Genomic DNA, 21,716 nt, shown 5'->3' with positions numbered 1-21,716 from the left:
TCCAAACACTGTAATTAGCAATAATTACCTGCAATTTAAAAACTTCCTTCACATTTGATATGAGACACATCCTGTATAATTCCAACAATTCACCTTTGAAGCAAACTGAACTGAGCCGAACAAATGAAACCTCCAAGAATTATGTTGAATTATTTAAGGGAAAGACAAACATCATACAAATGTAAGACTTTCTATGTAATGATTTATCGCCAAAAGATTTTATTATTGACTGCAAAAATTATTCTTTACAGTTAAAACAAATGTAAGAAAGTAGATGCCTTGTGATCCAACATAAAAAAACTGAAGTCAAAGAGAGACTTCCGAGTGAAATCATTACCAGACATACAAAATAAGACGTCCTTCATAAACTGTTTAAGGTGTACAAAGTTGCATTAAAATATAATCATGATTAACATATTATTAGTCACATTCAGAATCAAAAAGGGTTTCTATGCACCATGAAGATGCAGGTAAAGCTTTAGCTGCAAGTACATTGAGATTTTACAAAAGGGAAAGACAACAAAGGAGTTTATTGTCAGTGTTATCGTTCCTCTTCCTTTATGTTGGAGACTCGAGGCTTTCAGGCGAAGCTCCCTGCTGCTGCTTCATCGTGTACAAACATCATCATTGCACTACAAGAGAGGGCACAAAAAAGCAAACAAATAATGAGCTTTGCATTTACAACCTTTACCTTTTTCTTTGCCAAAATACATTAGAAAACAACAAATTTTACACACAAATGTTGATGTTTTGTCAGCAGTCAAGACCTACTAGTTTGTTTTGTGTCATTCAAATATATGTATAAAAAATAAAGACTTACATATTTGAACATTTCTAAACATTCATTGAAAAATGTGTGAAAATATTTTTCTTTGTGAAGCTAAACTGAGCCAGAGATGTACTTACATAAGTCTAAACAATTTACATTTGGGACTTGCTATCTAATCATTCTGTGTTTCTTACTTTTACTCTAATTGCTCAAATAACTAGTTTTAAATATATTTAATGAGTAATGGATCTTGCTTTCTTCACCAGTTAGCTTTGTGCCTTTCAGGACAAATCTGGATGTAATTTCATGAGATGAACTGCTTGGGATTGGCTAAAGACAAACATAGTTTACTCCACATCAGCTTGTTTCTGTCTTTATTCTGCAGAATAAAGTTTATTACATATAATGATGGTGATCTGGACTGTACAATATTGGGTAGACAGACTTTGATGGTTACAAATATGTAGTATATGTTTATAAACTAATTAGAAATGAGAAAACTGAGCTTAACCACTTATTTTAGTGTTTCTAAAGGTGAGAGGAAGGTACATCCTGAGCAAAGGCAGCATCTTCAGCTCTGTCTGAACCTCCTTCAAAACTCAAAACAGTGGTAGCTTGTGACTTGCTCTGGTTCCAGACACATTATGACCCCTGAGAGGAAACAAGGTCCATTCTGTTCCCAGTGACATCTGTTAGTCGTCAGACAGGTCATGAGGGTACGCTGCAACAGCTCCGACATGGGGGCTTTTGTTGGAAACAGGCAGCAGAGCCAGGAAGCAAAATGGCTGAAGTAAACGTGGTGAATTTATGTGGCATATCAAAATATCCAATGATCACAGGACAACCTCCATTAAGCTCTGTAGAGGAGTTAGCTCAGTGATCCAGAGCAATTACAACACAGAAGATGCTTTTCAGATATAATTTCTATTTCATGGCACATTAGACATCGACATCACAGACCCACAATCGATAATGTGGATCATTCTGTGAACTACAGGATCCAGACGCTTGTGGTTTTGTGACTGCGGTCAGATGAACAAATATTTGCACCCCAGCAGATTTCTGTTTCTGCTTTTTCTGTCACATTTCTACTCATCAAGTGAAATTTAACACAAAGATGCACTGCAAAACATTCATCAAGCGTCTGGATGTTTTTTTTTTTGTGATTTCATGTGTTGAGGAAAAAAGCAATGTAAGCGTAAAATGTAAACTGAAACTCCCATTGGAGTTGTGTGATAACTTCGGAGGATCCAAAACCAAATCCTCTTTGCAGACTTTTTTCAACAAGTGACGTCCATGATGCAGCATCTCGACAAGATTCAAGTCCAAACTTTGACTAGGCCACTCCAAAACCTTCCTTTAGTTCCTTTTTGAGCCATTCAGACGTGAACATTATTATATTTCTTTTATAAAGATAACAAGATATACAATTAAAGTTAATCATAAAAGCGTTACTGAAGAGTCCTAAATTTGCTGACCAGTAACTAAGAATTCCCAAAATCAAATATTTTATTAGCAAATAAAGTGATCGGAGGTTGTTTTAAAGTAATATATTTAAAAAATAAAGTCCAAATTCTCCCAAGACAAAATGTGCAAATTTATAATAACTTCTATGATGTACAAGTTCAATTCAGGTATACGACTCCAAAAAGGACGGTCAAGTCTGCATTTCTGATAGAGTAAATATGAATTCAGATGCTTCTGTAATATCACCACCAGAGGTGAGTATAAATTGTACTCAAGTAAGAGTAGCACTACTTCTATGTATTTTTACACAAGTAAAAGTAAAAAGTAACCGTCCATAAAATTACTCAAGTAAGAGTAAAACAGTATTTGGTAAAAAGTCTACTCAAGTACTGAGAAACTGATCAAATTCTGAATAATTTAATATTTAGAAATTACACAACCAGATGAAACAAAAATATAAAGGTAAGTAGAAATTTTGGTATTTTAAGGAGGAAAATGACAATAATTCATATCAGTGATGAATTGTCATAAATAATAAAAATCAGTTTCTATCATTAAAAAACTTATGAAATTTTAATAAAAACTGCAGGTGTGTGTCTGTATCTGGTGAATTTTTGGTTAAAACATGTTTGTTTCTCGTTCAGTGGGTAGAAAATCCAAAAATCTTACTAAAGTAAGAGTAGAAATACTTCATGATAAAATTAACCAAGTAAAAGTAAAAAGTACAGCGTAGTAAAAATACTCTGAAAAGCAATTAAAAAAAAAAAAGTTACTCAAGTTAATGCAACTGAGTAAATGTAACTAGTTACTACCCAACTGTGACCACCAGCATGTTGCTATGCCACACACACATTCAATGTAAGAAAGTCACACTGCGGCACAAACAATAACAGAAAGTAGCTGAAGCACGGCTCCAGTTTCACAGAATATTCCAGTTGTTCACCATAAATATAATCAACTAAACCAGTTACTGTTTAGCACTATAATATAGCTGCTGATGCCACAAAAAGAGTCTTTAAACAAAAACATTTATTTTATGAGTTTTGTTTTGCTCCTTGTGGCTGTTTTTAGGTTATTCTGCTGGTCTGGTGAGACCTTCTCTTGTGTTTTTAAGAACAGAGTTCATCACTTCGGTGTAAAAGCTTTCCAGATACTGACAGACCACTAAGATGAACTAATAGGTGTGAAATTGAAGAGACATCTCAGCTGCATCAGTATCTGGTGACGTAAGAGAGTCACACACTTTCCCCTCTTTTCTTTTTAACCGTTAAGTCATGCTATGTTAGTTTAACAGATGAAAAGGCCTTACCACTGGCTTCTGCCCGGCTTTCACTGTGGCTGAGATACCGAGAGCCGTGGAGATGTCGTCCAGAGGTACAAAGTCTCCCGGTGAATCCTGGATGAAGTGGAGCAATACCTTCTCTCCACCTTAACAGAATAAAAAAAACAGAAGTCAATGTCCATTAAACAGCTTCCATGCTTTATTAGAAAAGATTATGCAGTTTTTAGGTTATTAAAATATTAAGAAGCACAGACTTCATGTTGAGTATTTGGGAGAAATAATATGAGCACATAGTCAAAGCAACAAACACAAAGACATCACCATCCAAGATACATAAAGCTAGCAGAAAAAGAAACTTCGATTTTTCTTTTCTAAGAAATGAATGACCCAACAAATTAATATTTTAGAATTTATTCATGTCTATTCATTTTATTGCTTGCTTGATAGGAAAAGATACAAGACCCATAGATCAAGACCATCTAATGCCTGCATCACAGTTTTTATAGCCACTGCTATGGGACAGTTATAGAAGGATCTTTAATTGTTGATTTAAATGAAAAGTTAACATCAACACAATAAAATTATTTTTTAAAAACCCAATGTATTTAAAACTACAATTACAATATTTAAAAAAAATATTGTTCTGGTTCATCATTAGCTAGTCCTTAAGCCTTGAAATTAACATTTTAATTTCAATTGTGGTCTTAAAATGAGATGGTAATGGTGCCAAACCTCACAAAACCTGTAATAGAAGGCAAGTCCAAAGGTTTTCCTGCAAAATGATATTTTGCAGTCATGATTTGTGATGCTTTTAGTGACTTTAGTGTTGTTCTGTCTCTCAACAAATGTAAAATGGTTCAGGTGCTACATGCTTAATGCATTTGTTATATTTTATGACACATCTACTGCGTTATTCCTGTATGTTTTTATGTTCTGTTATAACATATCACCATATACTGGTAGGACCCATCATTTGGTGAGAAGCTGGACTGTTTCCATAAAGGAGCTTTGGTGGAACAAAGACAAAATTGTGCAGCTGCACAGGACAGAATGACCTGCGATTTAAACTCCTTTCCGTCAGGGCAAGCCGCCCTGCAGCTCCGTAAAATTTATCAGTAAATTAACCGAGAGGAGCGGAGCAGCAGTCACCTAGTTTTGGCCCCTAGTGTTTATCCTGACCATGAAAATGATCTGAATAAACAGCAAAATTATATGTTTCTCTTGTTTAAAAGGGCTTTGTTCACCAGTTTTATAAGTAGGTGATGTTATTTATTTGTACCTGCGATTTTAACAAACAAACATCAGCACTTTGTGTGGAATCATAAATGAGTTCCTTCAAAACTGAACAAGATGTAACAATGATTTAGAAACAAGAAATGAAGGCAGTCTTCCTACTGAGCACTAATGGGTAGAGAATAGTGGTTATACTGGTTAAAAAGTATGATACACTACTGCCCTCTAGAGGACAAACAGCAAACGTGCATTTCCAAAGATTTATCAAACCGACTTTAAATCGCTAGCTAAATTTCTCCTGTATCAGGAGAAAGACCTGATCATCAGGTCTTTTGAGTGAAATCTGTGCTTTATTTTCACATATACATGAAGATTATACCTTTTGTCACAATGATCAAGCCACCACTCTGCAGCAGATCTCCTGAAAAGTTTCCCTGGATTCCTACAGCGCTGGCCTGGAGGAAGCAAAACATGGTCAGAAAAAGTCAATATAACTGCATACTATCTTATATCTAATGACTAATATGAATAACATGAGCTCCAAAGAATAGCGGATAACTGAATTTTTATTTTCCTTTTTTTGTTTAGCAGTAAAATAAAGATGAATAGACCTACCTTTGAAGATATGTCTCTCACTTTCTTCCCTAAAGCAGCAGGAAGCACGCTTAAAGCTGTGTACCTGGAAGAGTAAACAGGTACAAACTCTTTACTAGAGTTGATCAGCAAATTGCAGAATCTAATTGTAGTTCAGAACGCCTGCACTTTAATCGCAGCTTCAAGTGGTTTAATAAAGTGTTAACTTGATACAGACAAAAACAAATACAAATAAAATCTTCCAGAATGTTTTACTTGTGAAAAAAAACCCCAAAAATCAATTATCATTATATGTTAGCTGCTATGTCAGGTTGTTTTGAAAATGTACACATAAAACCTAAACAGAATATGTTGAAGTTTGAAGTTGTAATGTGATTAAATCATTTGCACGGCACTATATAGTTTAAGATAAAGAGACTAAGAAGTTCAACCAGATTATACTGCAGTTAGTGTCACAGGTTTAGAAATAGAAACAGTATTTTCATTTATCTAAACATGGACTTTATGCGCTCACCGTTTGAATCCCAAATCCTTGTAACACTTCTTTTCTTCATCCACATAAATGGCTGAAATAGAAGGTGACAGATCATGTTTTATACTATTTATACAACAGGACTGGCTGTAGAAAACAATGGAGTCAATAAAAATGCCTGTATGCCCCCGCGACGCGCCCATGGGGATTTCTGTGTTACAAAAGAGTGCCGTTAGGTTAGAATGATGGCTTCAGCCTGGAAATGATGTGAGTAACTCTAACCTCAGCTTAAATGGGGCCACATTTGATCTCACATGCAGATTTAATTTGATCATTTGGGGCCATATTTGCATGATGTGAATAAGTGGTGCTTACAGCCTTTAAAAAACCCTCCTTCCTTGAACTCCTGGAGCCCAAGCTCCTCTGGTCCGACTCCCACCAGGGAGACCCCGTTGGCCCCGAGGTCAGGCTCCAGCTTGCTGATCTCCGACGCCATCCATCGGCACACCTGGCAGCCGAACCTGCGCAGAAAGAACACAACCACAGGCTGGTTCTGCCACAGAGACTGGAGCTCCACTTTCTGAAACACAGGGAGGAAAATTAAACCCCAAAATGAAAGGAATGGGAAGCAGGTGAGAGTATTTGGTAAACTGATTGATGAATTCAGTTCTCAGTTAAACCAGTGATTTAAACAGGGTCATTTGCATGAAATCATCATTATGTCACAGCAAATTCCCCTTATGTAAAGCAAAAATAGATCTACAACTGTTTCATCTCCTTTAAATTTTAAATTCAAGGAAACAGTTAACAACAACAAAAGTTACAGAATTGATTTAAAAATCCCATCTAAGTAGACAGATATAATAGAGAAAAAACCTTTAAACAGAGCCCACTGCGTCAGCTCACCTCTCCACTGTCAGTGCTCTTCAGTAAGTTCTTCCCAACTTTAGCTAGGTCGATTTTAGCCATTTTTTCCATGGATTTACCCGCACAAACTTTACAACGAAACCGGTTTATGAGAAAATCCACGAGAAGTGGACACCGGTGTGTAGTAAACACGTCTTACGCCCACTACACTCTCACAGCAGTTGTAAAACACCTTCTTCCTGAAACGCCTACTAAATCTTAGCATCCAATGAATCTCCACTGATTCTGAACGTTCAGCCAATCAGAAAGCGTTTCGAACTACCCGAAGGCGGGGCTTGGTGACGACAGATTTCGTAACATGATTTCTTTACAATTAAATTTGCGTGTTTTGCTGGGGTTTCTGTCCTTACGGGGTTGTTTTCGTTTTGCTCAAGATACGCATCAGTACAGATGTTATTCATAACTGCAGATTATAGATTATAGTTTAGACTTTAACTCTTGAGCAAATTGGGTTTTTTTTAAAATTGCCTTTTCATAACGCAGATTGCATAAGGTTTTACTACAGGTGGGCTCAAAGGTGATAGGTTACATGCTCTAGTTAAATAAGATGTACATTTTATTACCTCTTGACATGTTTGTCCTACTTGAGATTTTTTGGTAGCCAAACATGTTTGATCATCAAAGATGGAGGAAAAAGATCACCTTTAAATATTGCTGCCACTTTGGTTTGCAGTTTTTCTTTTCTTAAATCTCTTCAAACAGAATAAAGATAACACCTGTGATACATGTTATTTACTTCAAACCAAAAACAACAACAATAATATTAATCACTATCATTATTATTATTATTATTATTATTATTATTATGAAAGAAGTTCAGAGAGTGGACTATCTTTTTATGTTATAAATCGCTTAACTTAAACATCAACAACTTTTTAGTGTAGATAAAAAGGCAAAATTCTGGTTAATATTCACAGTTTCATAATCAAATGTTAAAAAGATTTTACATATTACTAATTGCCAATAATACATAATTTTACTAAGGAATCTAACATCTAAAACCGCTTCAAAACAATAAAACATCTGGTTCATTTCAGATTCAGGTGATGCTTCATTATTGCATTTCACACTTACACAGTATTTTGTTTGTGAATTAAAGCTTTACAGTAAAAAGCTTTGATTTTATTACGAGAATTATCAATTAACACGTCTGGTCCATGTTTCATTTAATAACTCACCTTATTGGTTGTTTCCACTTCTTCGACATGGAGGTGGTCGACCTCTTGCTTAGATAATTACACTAAAACTCAATTAGACATAATGAGTTGGCTATAAGAAGTGGCCCTGAAGCCACTTCAATGTTCCTGCAGAGACTGTGAATAAAAAGCAGCCATTTCAGCTGAAGGACAGTGTGTCACTGTCGGCTCTTAAAATACCCTCTCAGCATTCATTTGACATTTGTTCTGGAATAGTTAAACATGTTTCTGTTATTGTTGCTATTTTTTGATGTGCAAATATACATGTAATAATGTAAAACAAACATTTTCAAGCGGAACAATCTGCAGTAGCATGACAGAAGGAACCCAGGAATAGATTTTTTTGTGTCCAAAGTTTCTGATTGAGGACAGACCCTCACATAAATCATGAGCTAAAAACAATGAGAACAAAACCACAATGAGAATATGTACTGCTTTATCTATGTTCACCAAAACTTCCTGCTGCTTTCTCTGACAAAAAGTCACAATTAATCACACAAGACCTTGCAGCCATACATTTTAAGTCAATGTGAGGAGGAACATGCTGAAGAAAATAGTGTACTGTGAATTTCAGTTTTGTGTTTGTGCCACAAAAACATTCAGAAATTTGAGTTATTTCTGTTTATTCTGTAAGATTTTCTGCTAAGGAAGCAGCTTTTCTAATAATCTTTCAAAGTGGTGACAAATGTATGTGAGCATAGAACAAAATTCAAGTTAAAGACATTGATCAGTTTTGTTGCTCAAACTTCATATGCTTGTTTTTGTGATGGTAGGACAGAAAATACGTTTTTATTACTGGCATAGCCACAGTGGTTCCTAATATTCCTGGCCAATAATAATAATAATAATAATAATAATAATAATAATAATAATAATGTAAAACTGAGCAGTTCTGTTCTAGAACAGTTCCAACAAACAAATGTAATAATACATTTTCACTTAATATCTGCAAAGAATTTATCAATATACAGAAGGATTGATCATACATTGGTATATTGACTTATAGCTGAGCTTTTTTTTTGTCCTTTGGCTGGAAATAGTTAATTATTATTTCTGTATTTTCTGTAAATATAGAATATTGAATATAAGATTTTTTTTTTGTCATTTCTTTCAAAGAACAGCAATGAAACAGTCATTGTTTATTTTCACCACAAACCAAGTTAATAGTAATAATATATTATTCAGTTAATCAATTGAAAACTGATACTCTGGGATTTTTTAAAGAGCTCTATAGGTTTTGTGGCTCTGACATTTTCTATATTATGACTGGCTAGGGGCAAAATGTAAAAAGTTTCTGATGTCTGGTGTCGCTGTATGGAAACTTATTGGCCCCTCTAACATTGAGTGTTTCCCCTAGCCCACACCGTCCTCCTCACTTTGCATGCTGACAAAATAAGTAAGAGTCTTCATCCAGTTCCTAAAAGAAATCGGGCAACAAAATGTCATAATTTTCAAATTGGAATTCCCTAAAACCTCTGATCAATGGGAAAAGAGAAAATTATAAAATAATAAATGCATTGTTATATTTATTTCACATAAATGTAAATTTTTAAAAGTATTCCTGCATCAATAATTTTATAAAACATTTCATAAAATGGGTTTTCCACTCTAAATGGGCAAAATATGCAGATAGATAGATAGATAGATAGATAGATAGATAGATAGATAGATAGATAGATAGATAGATAGATAGATAGATAGATAGATAGATAGATAGATAGATAGATAGATAGATAGATAGATTTATTCTAGATGTCATAAACGGATGCTGAGGCGTAGTAATCACGCAGAAGGACGCACTCTGCGTGGACGGCCAGATGCGTTTGTGCTGCTGATGTTGCAGGGAGGGGCATGACGTCACAGGAGAGACCGGGAAAGGAGGCGAATGGGGAGAAAGGAAGAGGGGGAAGGAGGAGAAGGGACACAGGAGAGAGGGAGAGCGGGGGGAAGACGCATCAAAGGAAAACAAAGCAAAAAATAATGATAATGATAATAATCATGACTCCTGTAATTAACACTACGTCTCTTTGCACACCATAATGGCTCCACTGTTTACCTACACAGTGTGCCGCAATAAATGACGAGCCGCCCCTCGAAGGTAATTATCGTCTTTCATCTCTGCACGTCTTTTAAAAAAATCCTCTTACACACGCTCGTGTGGTAGTGTTCACCTATAAGACCTTTAAATGCCAAGTCGAGGGAAATGCAAAGCATCATTTGCGAAGATTTCGCGAGCAGACAACCGACCTAAGGCTACGTGAATACCAACAATCCGCATATTTTTAGATATTCGTTGAATTGCGACCGATGGTGATGCATTTTCCCCCTAACAGTCTCTGCTTTGGCTCCATTGTGTACGACTTTGTCTTCCTGCATGAAAAATTAAAATGGAAACAGGCGTCATGAGAGCACTGCCGCAGAGTACACTGCTGTATCAGCCGCGGAGAGCACATGGGCTCTGCGCACAACATGCGCACTGGATGCAGTGCGCCCGCTGATCACTGCAGTGTCCTCTCAGCAGCTGTAGCTGGAATCACCAGCAGCACCAAAACACACTCTGATCCAAGGCTGACCCCTCAGATGAAGGTTTAAAGCAAAACACAAGTTAATCACGTCTCAGTTTCATCTTGCTGTTGCGTGTTATGTTGTCCTTATGCTGCAGTGCACTCCAGCTTGAGAGAGATGTCATCTCCAGGCATGGGGACCCCCACAGACCCTCTCTTGGCCAGTCCAGGGAGGGAGGTCATCCTCAGCTCAGGAAGGCCTCTGGAGGACCACGCTGCCCAAGACGGCCAGCTTCCCGACATCCACCACACGGCACCTCAGTCACAGAGCCAACAACTTCCAAAGACAGCCGAAGCGTAGGAAGCTGATACGACCCTCACCGCCTCCCCCGCCCAACACGCCTTGTCCCCTGGACCAGCTGGACCTCAGCGAGCTTCCCCCCAGACGCACCTTCCAGGAGCTGCTCTTCAATGGCTGCATCCTGTTCGGGATTGAGTTCAGCTACGCCATGGAAACGGCCTACGTGACCCCTGTTCTCCTACAAATGGGCCTCCCGGATCAGTTCTACAGCCTGGTGTGGTTCATTAGTCCCATTCTTGGTGAGTGCATCACAGGGATGTAACAGGTTAGCAGTTTTTTCACTTTCACAATAGACTAAAAATCTTGCTTTCTGTGTTTGTCTTGAAGGATTCCTTGTTCAGCCTCTTATAGGAGCATGGAGTGATCGTTGCACGTCCCGGTTTGGAAGAAGGAGACCTTTTATTTTTGCTCTGGCTGTAGGTGAGACATGCTCAAAGAACAATACAGTGATCCTGCTTTATATTGAATATTGGTCAAAAACAGAGCAAAAAAAAAAAAAATCATAAAAATCTACCACAGTCCAGAGATTCATCTCAACTTTTAGGCAATTCTTTTTGCAGAAAATGCAAAAAAAAAAACAACCTCACATACATTTCTATAAAGACGAAGTAGTTTTCTGTCATTGCCAGTCTATATCTTTTTCCAGCTTTATGGAGTTTAGAGTAAAAGTACACCACCTGTTGCTGCACACTGCTGGTCAGCCATGGAAGAGTCAGATATACAGCTGTGGAAAAAAATTAAGAGACCACTTAAAATGATCAGTTTCTCTAATTTTACTTTTTATAGGTATATGTTTGAGTAAAATTAACATTGTTATTTTATTCTATTAACTACTGACAACATGTCTCTAGAAAGTTGTATGCAAATTATTACTGTAGCTTTAATATTCATTATGCCAGATTATTTTAACTACAGGAGGAGTACACATATAGATATAATGTCTTAAAATAAATAAATATATTTTATATGATCTTATACCAACCTAATGTATAGATAACATACACCAGTTTCTAAAAATGTAAGAAATGTTGTATTTTTTCTGCTTTTCTTCTATTCAGGGGCTTTAGTGGGTCTGACCCTGGTTCTGAACGGACGAGACATCGGGGGAGTCCTGGCCGACACGGCATCAAATCACAAGTGGGGAATCATCCTGACGGTGTGCGGCGTGGTCCTGATGGATTTCAGCGCCGACTCGGCCGACAACCCGAGCCACGCCTACATGATGGACGTGTGCAGCCCGGAGGATCAGGACAGGGGGCTCAACATTCATGCATTACTAGCAGGTAATAAAGAAAAAAATATTTTGCTGGTGTGGTATATGTTGACTTTTTAGACTCAAGCAGAACAATAACAATATAATAATAATATTGCAATAACAATATTATTTATACTCTGATTTAAAGTTGTTCTTGCTCTTCCAAGAAGTTTGTTTCTGGTGTGAAAGGAGAAGTAACTTTTCTGGTTTTACTTAAGGTTTCACAAAAACTTGCATCAATTATTATTTATAATCTTCTCCATAAGTAGTGGAAAAGCTTTTTGTTGGCAATCAAACGCTTCTAGTAAACACTGGCCAGATCTTTGTATATCTATTTATTTTCTTCTACTGCTCTCAGGCCCATGACATTCTTGTAAATAACATTTTTAATCTCAACAAGTTTTTTATTCTGGTTACATAAAGGTTAGCTGAAAAAAAGAAAAAGGTCTTTGATAATCAAAGGCCTCCTTTCCATCACCGTAATCTTTAGCTCAATTCTCTAAAGGATCTGACCGGGTCACTCCAAATCATTAATACTGGATTCAGTCAGAAGAATATTTTTTTTATGAAATGGTGTTGTATAAATAAACCAAACTGAAGTGAATTCAAGCATGTTGTTAAGATCTATCCAGAGGTATGCATAACTTTGAATGAGTATTGATTTAAATAGCTTTATCTTACAAAACAATTGAAATCTGAAAAGTGTGTCTTTTTTATCTTACTTTGTTGATTTGTAAATACATTGTTTATTTTTGCACTGTTTTTATTTTAGTTTTTAAAATGACTAGAATTTGTGCATAATTTTAGCTGTTTTGTCAAAACACTTCACATAGAATATATAAATCAGAAATTCTGATCAAAGTTACTCAGTTCATAAGTAGTTTTTTCACAAAATATTTTTATTACTCAGTACTTTCTATGATAAGGCTTTTTACTTCTACTGAAGTAAATTATTCTAAAGTAAGGCTAGTTTTAATTACAATTTTTTTTTTTACTACTGTACTTATCTTCGTCTGCTAGTGCATGTATAGTACATAAATCCACATTTCTGTACAGCAGACAATGAGTAGATATAAATGATCTAAATTATATACCATTATATAAATTTATCAGTTGACATAGGAAGTGTAAAGTTCAAGATGTTTGCCAGGTGGTTGCAAATTTAGACATGGTAGGTGAAAAATTTCATAGCTGCGATTTGTACCCCATAAAGTTGAGTACAAAACAAAGCTGGTGAAGGAACTAAATGTCCGATCCTCGTTTAGTTTGTTAAATACATGTAAGACACAAACAACAGCACCTAAAAGCAATAATTACCAGTTTTAACTGGAGTTTCTTACTTTCCCCTCTCCATTCCCGCGCTCAGGACTGGGAGGAGGATTTGGCTACATCGTAGGCGGCATCAACTGGGACCAGACGCAGTTTGGGAGGTCCATGGGGGGTCAGCTCAGGGTCATATACCTGTTCACCAGCATCACTTTGGTGTTCGCCACCGCCATGACTCTGATGAGCATTCCTGAGAGGCCGTTACCAAAGAGCCAACCAAACAGAAACTCCAGTAAGAACCATCTGAAAAGCCCCAGCCTCCCTCTGCCTCCGTCTCCTCCCGTCCCCCCCGGAGCCGGTCCGGGGCTGGACGAGGAGGACGAGGATGGACTTTACAGCTACAGCTTTCCCAAGTCTCATCAAGGTAATTCTGACCCCTTGGCTCACTCTTGCAGCGCCAGTGCACGCCTGTGTGCCGGCCTCACCAGCCCCATATCGCCCCTGAGTCCCCTCACTCCAAAATATGGCAGCTTTATAAGCAGGGACAGCTCACTCACTGGCATCAATGAGTTTGCATCTTCGTTAGGAACCTCCTACATAGACAGCGTGCTTATAGACTGCTACACAGGCCAGCAGACGCCTCCAAACCTGGCTTCAGGCTCCACTGCCATGCCCCTGCCTACAGGAGAATCCCCTCCCTCTGAGAAGGCGGGTAACCCCCCTGCAGGGCAGACTGAGGCTGATGGGGGGTCCCATCCAGCTGAAGAGGCTCAGGAGGCAGAGGGGCCTCAGACCAAGGGAGATGCACAAACTCAAGGCGCTCCTGCGGACACAGCCGGGTCTCAGTCAGGGGGCGGGCTGCACCGGGGATCCTCTGCTGGGATCCTGAAGAGGCCTCAGAGTCTGGCGCTGATGGAGGAGCCCACGGCGACGCAGATTGTTGGGCTGGAGAACGGGCGGAGGAGAACAGTGACTTTCAGCCAACAGGTCAGGAACTCTTTCGCAGGCTGTTTATCTGACAGCTACCATTGTGTTTTAATTCTAAACTACATGTTCTTGCTTTTCTCTGGATCAGGTGGCAAATATTTTGCTAAACGGAGTGCGATACGAGAGTGATCTAAGTGAAAATGTGGAGACAGGAGAATCCCAGATGTCCATGAAGCTGCTGTGTATAGCCATCTACAGAATGCCTCCCTCTCTGAGGAGCTTATGCACTAATCATTTTTTAGGTGAGAGTCATTAATCACTAAAATAAACATTAGTCTTTTGAATTTCTTGAATAAATTAATGTTTGTTTTTCTTTCTTTTCTTTTTATTGTCAGGCTGGTTGTCATTTGAAGGTATGCTGCTCTTCTACACCGACTTCATGGGCGAGGTTGTGTTTGAGGGAGACCCCAAAGCGCCGCACGACTCTGAAGCTTATCAGCGTTACAATGCTGGCGTCAGCATGGGCTGCTGGGGCATGTGCATCTATGCATTCAGCGCTGCTTTCTACTCAGGCAAGCAGTGAACTGAACAGTTCACTTTTCATGCAAGAAAAAGCTTAATTTGATGGGATTTATACAAAGTAACGTCTGACTCTTGCTGTTTTTCTACGTCTCTTTTACAACTTGCAGCCATATTGGAGAAACTAGAGGAACGTTTCTCCCTACGCACTCTTTATTTTTTTGCCTACTTGGCATTTGGTTTGGGCACAGGCCTTGCAACGCTATCCACCAACCTCTATGTGGTGCTTTCGCTCTGTGTCACCTATGGCGTGCTCTTCTCCTCTCTGTGTACGCTGCCTTACTCTCTGCTGTGTGAATACTACCAGAGCCCTCAGGTAAGCATCTTCTGTTGTGCAGAATGTTTTTAAATGCTGTAACATCAAGAACTGTTTAGTTAGAAATTAGATTTATTTTTAAACCATTGTTTTTTTCTCTCAGTCTACATAATATTACATTTGGTGCACATATTTTTATTTCTTGTGGCGCTTTTTACATTTGTTGACAGTACTACAAATTTGATTGAGCTCATTTTAATTATTTTATTTCTTGGCACAGTTTACACTTTTAAATGTAATCCTCATATTTGTAATACGGTTAAGGTCCATGACTTTTATTGTGCAATACACTTACATGTTAATGTTATTTATGGCAAACCTGTGCCCACTCCTGTTGTTTGGAAAATTGTAAAGTTTTGTATTGTAATATTATTCCTCCTTGAGAAAAGAACAGTTTGAATACAACAAAATACAGAATTAAATTGACATTGATGCTACCGGGGTGTGTTTGTGAACCTTTGACAGGAACAGAAAGAACTTCTCCAATGCACAACTTTCTTCTTTATGAAATGTAAAAAAAATGGAGTGGCATCAGAGTTTCGTGCTCGATGAATTTCTCTTTTATCTTTGGCAAAAGACCACAATCTATTTCTCCCTCTGGTGTTAGACACTCTCGTTTTGGTTGTATTTACCCAGAATGCTTTGCACTGTAGTGCGCTTCCTACTTTTGGAGCATTCTCTGGTGCGTTTAGCATCCACATATGCATTTGAAAACGCACCAGAATTCATTTCAACCGAATGAGACCTAAGTTTTTAGGTGGACCAAAGTTTGCTTTTTTTAGTCCTGCATCAGAATTCACATCTCCCCAAATAAACTGGACTTTCTTGGCACACAAATTAAAGTTCGATTAAAACAGACTAAATGTGGCTGGTGTGAATGCACTCCGGATCTGAATCACAATCATTCTTAGTCACACATAATGCTGCAGGGTAAAAATGGATACGTGTCTTATGATAAAGGCCTACCTGTTGGTGGGCTGCAAACTAAAGTCTGAAATGCTCTACAATTAGTCAGATTTATATTTTATTGCACAATAAAAGACAAAAACTGCTGGGTATAGTGTGTACAGGCAAGACAACGCTACTTTTGTTTATTTAACTCAATTCAAATTTTATTCTGTCTTGCAGTTTTGCGGCTCGTCCGAAGAGGGGACCAGACGCGGGATGGGGGTGGACATCTCTCTGCTCAGCTGTCAGTATTTCCTGGCACAGATCCTCGTCTCTGTGGCGATGGGACCTCTGACCTCACTGGTGGGCGGGGCTCAGGGGGTGATGTACTTTGCAAGCCTGATGTCATTCGTGGGTTGCCTGTACTCCTCCCTCTGCGTGGTGTACCAGCTGCCCCCCCCTGAGGGTGAGCCCCCCGAAAGCGAGACCCAGCCGTTACTGGCGCACATTTAGCAAAGCCTCTTCATTCACTTTACCCTCACAAAAAAAAAAAAAAAAACACACAGAATGCCACACGCTCCCATACCGTCGCTCGGTGTGCGAGTGCGTCTACCTCCGTAGCGATGATAGTGACAGACACACTGCACATCCTGCCACACACTGTTTCAGCACAGCTTCACAGATTTTACGCTAATCCGCACTGCTCTACTCAGGGCCAGACAGACAGACAGACATTGGCCACAACTCCAACAAGCATAAACATGACCAGTGTTCCTACAGTGTGTGTGCCCATGCTTTCTTTCCTGAACTTTCTGCAAATGAATGTGACGTCGTCTGTGAATGTGTGTGTGACTGAGCTGAGCTTCTGTTTGTCTGATTCCGTACTGCATCGTTTTGTTGCTGCCTGTTTTTTTTTTTTTTGGTGTTTAGGATCACAGTGTGAATCAAGCTAACCACAGCTTTTCCCCTCTTTTCTTTCCTTTGATCAGTTGCCTAACATCTGCATGAGCTGCTGCAGTGTGGTCTCTCAGAGCTTTTTTTGTTTTTTGGTCACGAGGCCTAACTAATGTCTACCTGCCTGTTTCTCTGAGTTAGAGTACTAATAACACACTTCAGCAGGATTTTCTTCACTGAAAGTGCTGCCAGTGGCTGTTCACACTGTTAAAATTCACATAAATCTAAGAGCTTTTTCAGGACAACAATTTTTTAATATTCACCAGAATACTGAGTGAAGTGGTGGCCAAAGGTTTTGTGACTGAAGTTTCTTTATTCTACAAACTTTATTCAATGTTGTTTGATCCTTTAGTCAGATGTTTCTGTTGTTTACTGGAGTTTCAAAGGGTTATGATATTTTCTGAGTTTTGATCCATGCAGCAGTTTCTTATTGCTTTTGCCTTAAAACTGTTATCCATTCTGCTAGATTTATGGCAGTGTTTTTAAACCAAAATGTGACTGTTCACCTTTTCCCCGTTAGAAAAGTTGTGTTTTTTCCAGATGCCCCTAATAATCTTTATGGGTCTTGATCTGAGAATTTCACTTTAGCCCAGAACCCTGTAGTCCAGACGGTATATTGTGCAGAATCTCAGCCTGTCCTTGTTGTATTTGTTTGTCAGTTGTCACTGCTGTGCTGTCCGTCTGAAACCCGGCAAGAATCCAATACTATAACTTCTCATTCAAAAAACACTCAAGCCTTTTCATAGCTATTCCTGACTGAGCTCTCCAGTGGTGGTAATACAATACTCTCCTTGCCGCAAGGACAAAAGACTGAAAGTTGGATGAGAAACTCAAATTTGCCTGCTTGTCATTCATTCCTGAGCAAAAGGAATGAATTGTTGGCAACCCCCGTCCCTTAAAGCTACAGAATGTAACTTTTACAAAAATATGTGTTTTACATATTTGTTCAAACTGTCATCATGTCGTGACAGTATAGTATGAGACAGATAGTCTGTGTAAAGAGAAAGGTCCTCCTCCTAGTGCTAGTATTGACCTCTGCAAAAACCAATCAGAGCGCTGTCAATCATGTACGCGCTGCTCAATATGCTAATGGTGGAGAAAACAACTTACAGAAAAACTGTTTATCCACCATTATCAGTAGTCATGCTAACTAGCCTGAACATTGGTGGCTAGCTGCATGTGTAGCAGAAAGAAAAGGGGAGGATGTGAAGGATGTCGAAGATGATTGACAGCGCTAAGACCCTCCCCTGGCTCTGATTGGTTGTTCCTAATGGAACAGTGTAGCTGTGCAGATGGCAGCAGGGAGAAGGCAGAGGAGCTTGATTTTTTTTCCACATATCATCTGTTTCAAACCATACTGTTACGACATAGTGACAGTTTTAACAAATATGTAAAAAAAACAAAAAAACCTTTTTTTATATAAAAGTTACATACTGCAGCTTTAAATTTTGAGATTGGGGTTGCAATTTTTTTAAGTGCCTTGAGACCACATTTGCTGTGAATTGGTGTTTTCACAAATTTTCGGTTTGGCTTGTCTAGCAGCAATATCATTTGCAAGTAATTCTTTATATCCAAAGCACTTAATATTTCCTTAAAGATTAACAAAAGATCTTATGTGAAACAATAATTTTCTTTTAAAACAACAATCTTGCTGTTCTGATTCAGATAGAATCACAAAGTGATGACTTATACAATTTCTAGGAAAGTAAATATTCAGGGCTCCTGGTAACATCCTAGACTCCGTGCAGATTGCCACCACAAACACTGGGGCAGTAAAGGTTGAGTCAGTCTTAAAACTTTTGGCCACAACTTTACATGTTTCTACGAATGGAGTATTAGGGCCACAGTAGGAAAATATGAAAAATTAAATGGCAAATAAAGTCATAATAGAATACACTCGTATGAGAATAAAGCCATAAAATTACAAGAATAGACTCATACAAGGATAAAGTCATAATAGTTTAAGATAAAGTCATAATACTACAAGAATAAAGTTGGAAGTAAGACGAGAAGAAAGCCGTAGTATTACGACTTTGTAAAGTCATACTATTATGGCTTTATTCTTGTAATATTATGACTTTATCTCAAAATATTATGACTCTTTTTCCTGTACAAGTTTATTCATGATATATTACAACTTCTTTCTCATAATTTTATGACTTTATTCTAGTTATTTTATTTTTCCTTCGTATGGCCCTAATACTTGGTTGTATTTTCCCATAGTTTAGGAGGGCTTTGCACTGTGCATTTTAGCAGCAATACATATATTTCTATTAGTCTGGTCTACAATTAAGGCTTTCACACTGAATTTTGAGTCAATTCCAGCTAAGAATGGAGTCATCAGATGACTCGCAGTACTTTAACAGACCCAGAGAACAGTGTTGTGGGTCCTCACTAAGCCACGTTACAGCTCTCTGAGCCGTCAACGTACTCCCGGCCATTCCATTGTAATAATGACAGTGATTCTTGTCATTGTCAGGAAGAGGAGAAGTTGAAACTGGGGTGTGAAACCAAGCAAAACAGAGGAACGGCAAACAGAGAGAAGACTCATGTGGACTGTGGGACGGACGGCGTTAAAAAAAAAACTAAGCAACCATGGGGATTTGCAGAGCCAGCAGCGAGTCCTTCCTTGTCATCGTTAGGGTGCATGCTTAAAATAGTAGGCTTCTGCTCCACCGGGCTCAGCCCATCATTTCTGTATAAAAACAATCCCTCGGTTGTCTGCAGAGGTCTTCATTGGAAGTTCTTCATCCCCTTTAGATCCAGAATAACTCATCTCCATCAGCAAACACATTTAAGTTGTTGTTGCATCTGCTGTGCCATGCCAACTTTCCATAAGGCAGAAACTATGGTAATGTAGAGCCTTTTATTTTGACGGCTCCACTGAGAACCTCAACCTTCAGGCGCCTCTGCAGAATGTCAGTAACTGCCTACTATTGAAGCCTCCTGGACTGAGCTGATCCCCGCCACGCTGACGTTTCTTAGGAAACAGTAACTGTCTGGATCTCGCTGTTGCAGCTTGCTTGAGGAAGAAATACAACACACTTTGTGTTATATGGTACCTCCTTACTGCTCAATGTCAGCATCAATGTAAAAGCTACTTTTATTCAGGGCTCAGTTCAAACTAAAATTATCATTTTTGCCACTTTTGACTCCTGTGTTGGTTATTTTTCTCTGAGTGAAATTTTAATAGATGATTAGAGTTGCATCTAATTATGAGGGTATATTAGTGCCGTCGTAGATTGAAAAAAAAGGTTTAAAATTTCCATGAGATTAATCTCTTTTCTTGAAAAAACAAGAAAATTCCTGAGTTCCGAAGATTGATTTTTTTTCTACAGAATTTCTCAGATTAATTTTGCTAGAAATTTCAAACATTTTTCTTGCAAATTTTTGACATTTCAACCTCAGGAGTTCCCAAGTTTTTTCTAAATGGTAAATGGACTGAACTTATATAGCGCTTTTCCAGTCATTTTGACCACTCAAAGCGCTTTACACTAGAGTCACATTCACCCAGTCGCACTCACAAACACACACACATTTATACACCGATACGCAGATCGGTAGGCAATTTCTAGAAAATTTCTGAGATTAATCTCCAAATTTCAGTTTTTTCTTGCAAATCTTTGACTTTTCAAGCTCAGAAATTTTCACATTTTCTTCTAAAATATTTCTGAAATTAATCAAAAGCTGAGTTTTTTGTGTTAAATTCACTCCTCTTTTTCTACCTGCCATTGTAAACTATAGCATTATCCAAAACTCAATTTCCAAAACAAAAGACTACAGTAATATTTCAAGTGGCTAAGTTATGAATAAGGATTATTCCTAATGAAACCCCAGAATAAAATACCAGAATATTACATAATACCAATATAAGAGACTTTAATCCAGAATTAGGTCATGACCTACACAGTACAGGGAGGACTGCTGACTTGACAGTTGTCCAGCACAGTCATTGGGAGGGTATGTGAGAAAAGGTCATCGCTGCAGAAGCTGACGGCTCAGACTGCTACATCAGAGTGCATTAGTGGGAAGTTTAGGGGAGGGAAGTCTTGTAAAAAAAAACCACAGAGTTTTCAGGAAATTTCACAAGGCCTAGAGTCTATATTGTGAGGATATAAACATGTTTATTTCAAATTTATTTAATCAGGACGGGACATAAAACAATGTTACATTTCAAATAAACCTTTGTTCTTTGCTTAGTCCTTCTAGTCACAGGCAAATTTGAAGCCCTGGTTCCTGGTGAAGCTTATTAGAAGTAAGTTTAAAACTAATCATACAAAGAAACATATTTAAACAATAGAATAAGACTTTAGTTTATTAAAACGGTAAAATAAGACTTCAATGAAGAAAATGTCCAGAGCAGTGGACATGTTTCCATGTTCACATGCAGTATTAGTTTGTTTGAGATATTCTTTCACTTAAGGTGTAATGGCTCTAAAGTGAGTTAACTGTTTGATTACTGGTGGAAAACTATTCAAAATCTGAGATTTTTTAAATCATTTGACTAATCACCTCTAGGACAAACTTGACATAAAAGACAAGAAACAACTAAAGCTCAAACTTAAATGGCTTTTGATCTAAAACCTACAACACTTGTTTGTACAAGTTTTATGTCACAGATTTAAAACAAATTAGCTTGTTTGCTCTTTGTCAGTTATGCAATAATGTTTTAGAAAGATGGGATCAAAAACAACTCAGATATTTAAAATAATGACAAAGAATTTTG

The 21,716-nt window shown here is 38.0% G+C and overlaps 2 protein-coding genes across 2 annotated transcripts; one reads left to right on the top strand and one right to left on the bottom strand.

Moving 5' to 3' along the window:
- Nucleotides 1–196: 196 nt before the first annotated feature.
- Nucleotides 197–6,940, bottom strand: prxl2b (peroxiredoxin like 2B). Its single transcript, XM_032549833.1, has 7 exons — nt 6,724–6,940; nt 6,193–6,397; nt 5,860–5,911; nt 5,367–5,430; nt 5,131–5,206; nt 3,546–3,664; nt 197–632 (listed from the first exon to the last, which is right to left on the bottom strand). The coding sequence occupies exons 1-7, from the start codon at nt 6,793–6,795 to the stop codon at nt 606–608; spliced, it is 615 nt and encodes a 204-aa protein (XP_032405724.1). The 5' UTR covers nt 6,796–6,940; the 3' UTR covers nt 197–605.
- A 3,666-nt stretch (nt 6,941–10,606) lies between these two features.
- Nucleotides 10,607–20,135, top strand: slc45a1 (solute carrier family 45 member 1). The gene is given in 10 exon segments (XM_032550382.1): nt 10,607–10,672; nt 10,674–11,044; nt 11,133–11,225; nt 11,864–12,088; nt 13,427–14,313; nt 14,402–14,555; nt 14,649–14,825; nt 14,943–15,148; nt 16,277–16,502; nt 19,470–20,135. Coding segments are annotated over 10 exon segments (2,418 nt in total). The 5' UTR covers nt 10,607–10,622; the 3' UTR covers nt 19,499–20,135.
- Nucleotides 20,136–21,716: the final 1,581 nt, after the last annotated feature.

The sequence above is a fragment of the Xiphophorus hellerii genome, chromosome 20 (assembly GCF_003331165.1).
Source record: "Xiphophorus hellerii strain 12219 chromosome 20, Xiphophorus_hellerii-4.1, whole genome shotgun sequence".
NCBI classification, from domain to species: Eukaryota; Metazoa; Chordata; class Actinopteri; order Cyprinodontiformes; family Poeciliidae; genus Xiphophorus; species Xiphophorus hellerii.
The sequence above is the reverse complement of the archived record's forward strand: the minus strand, read 5'-3'. Positions and strand labels throughout refer to the sequence as shown.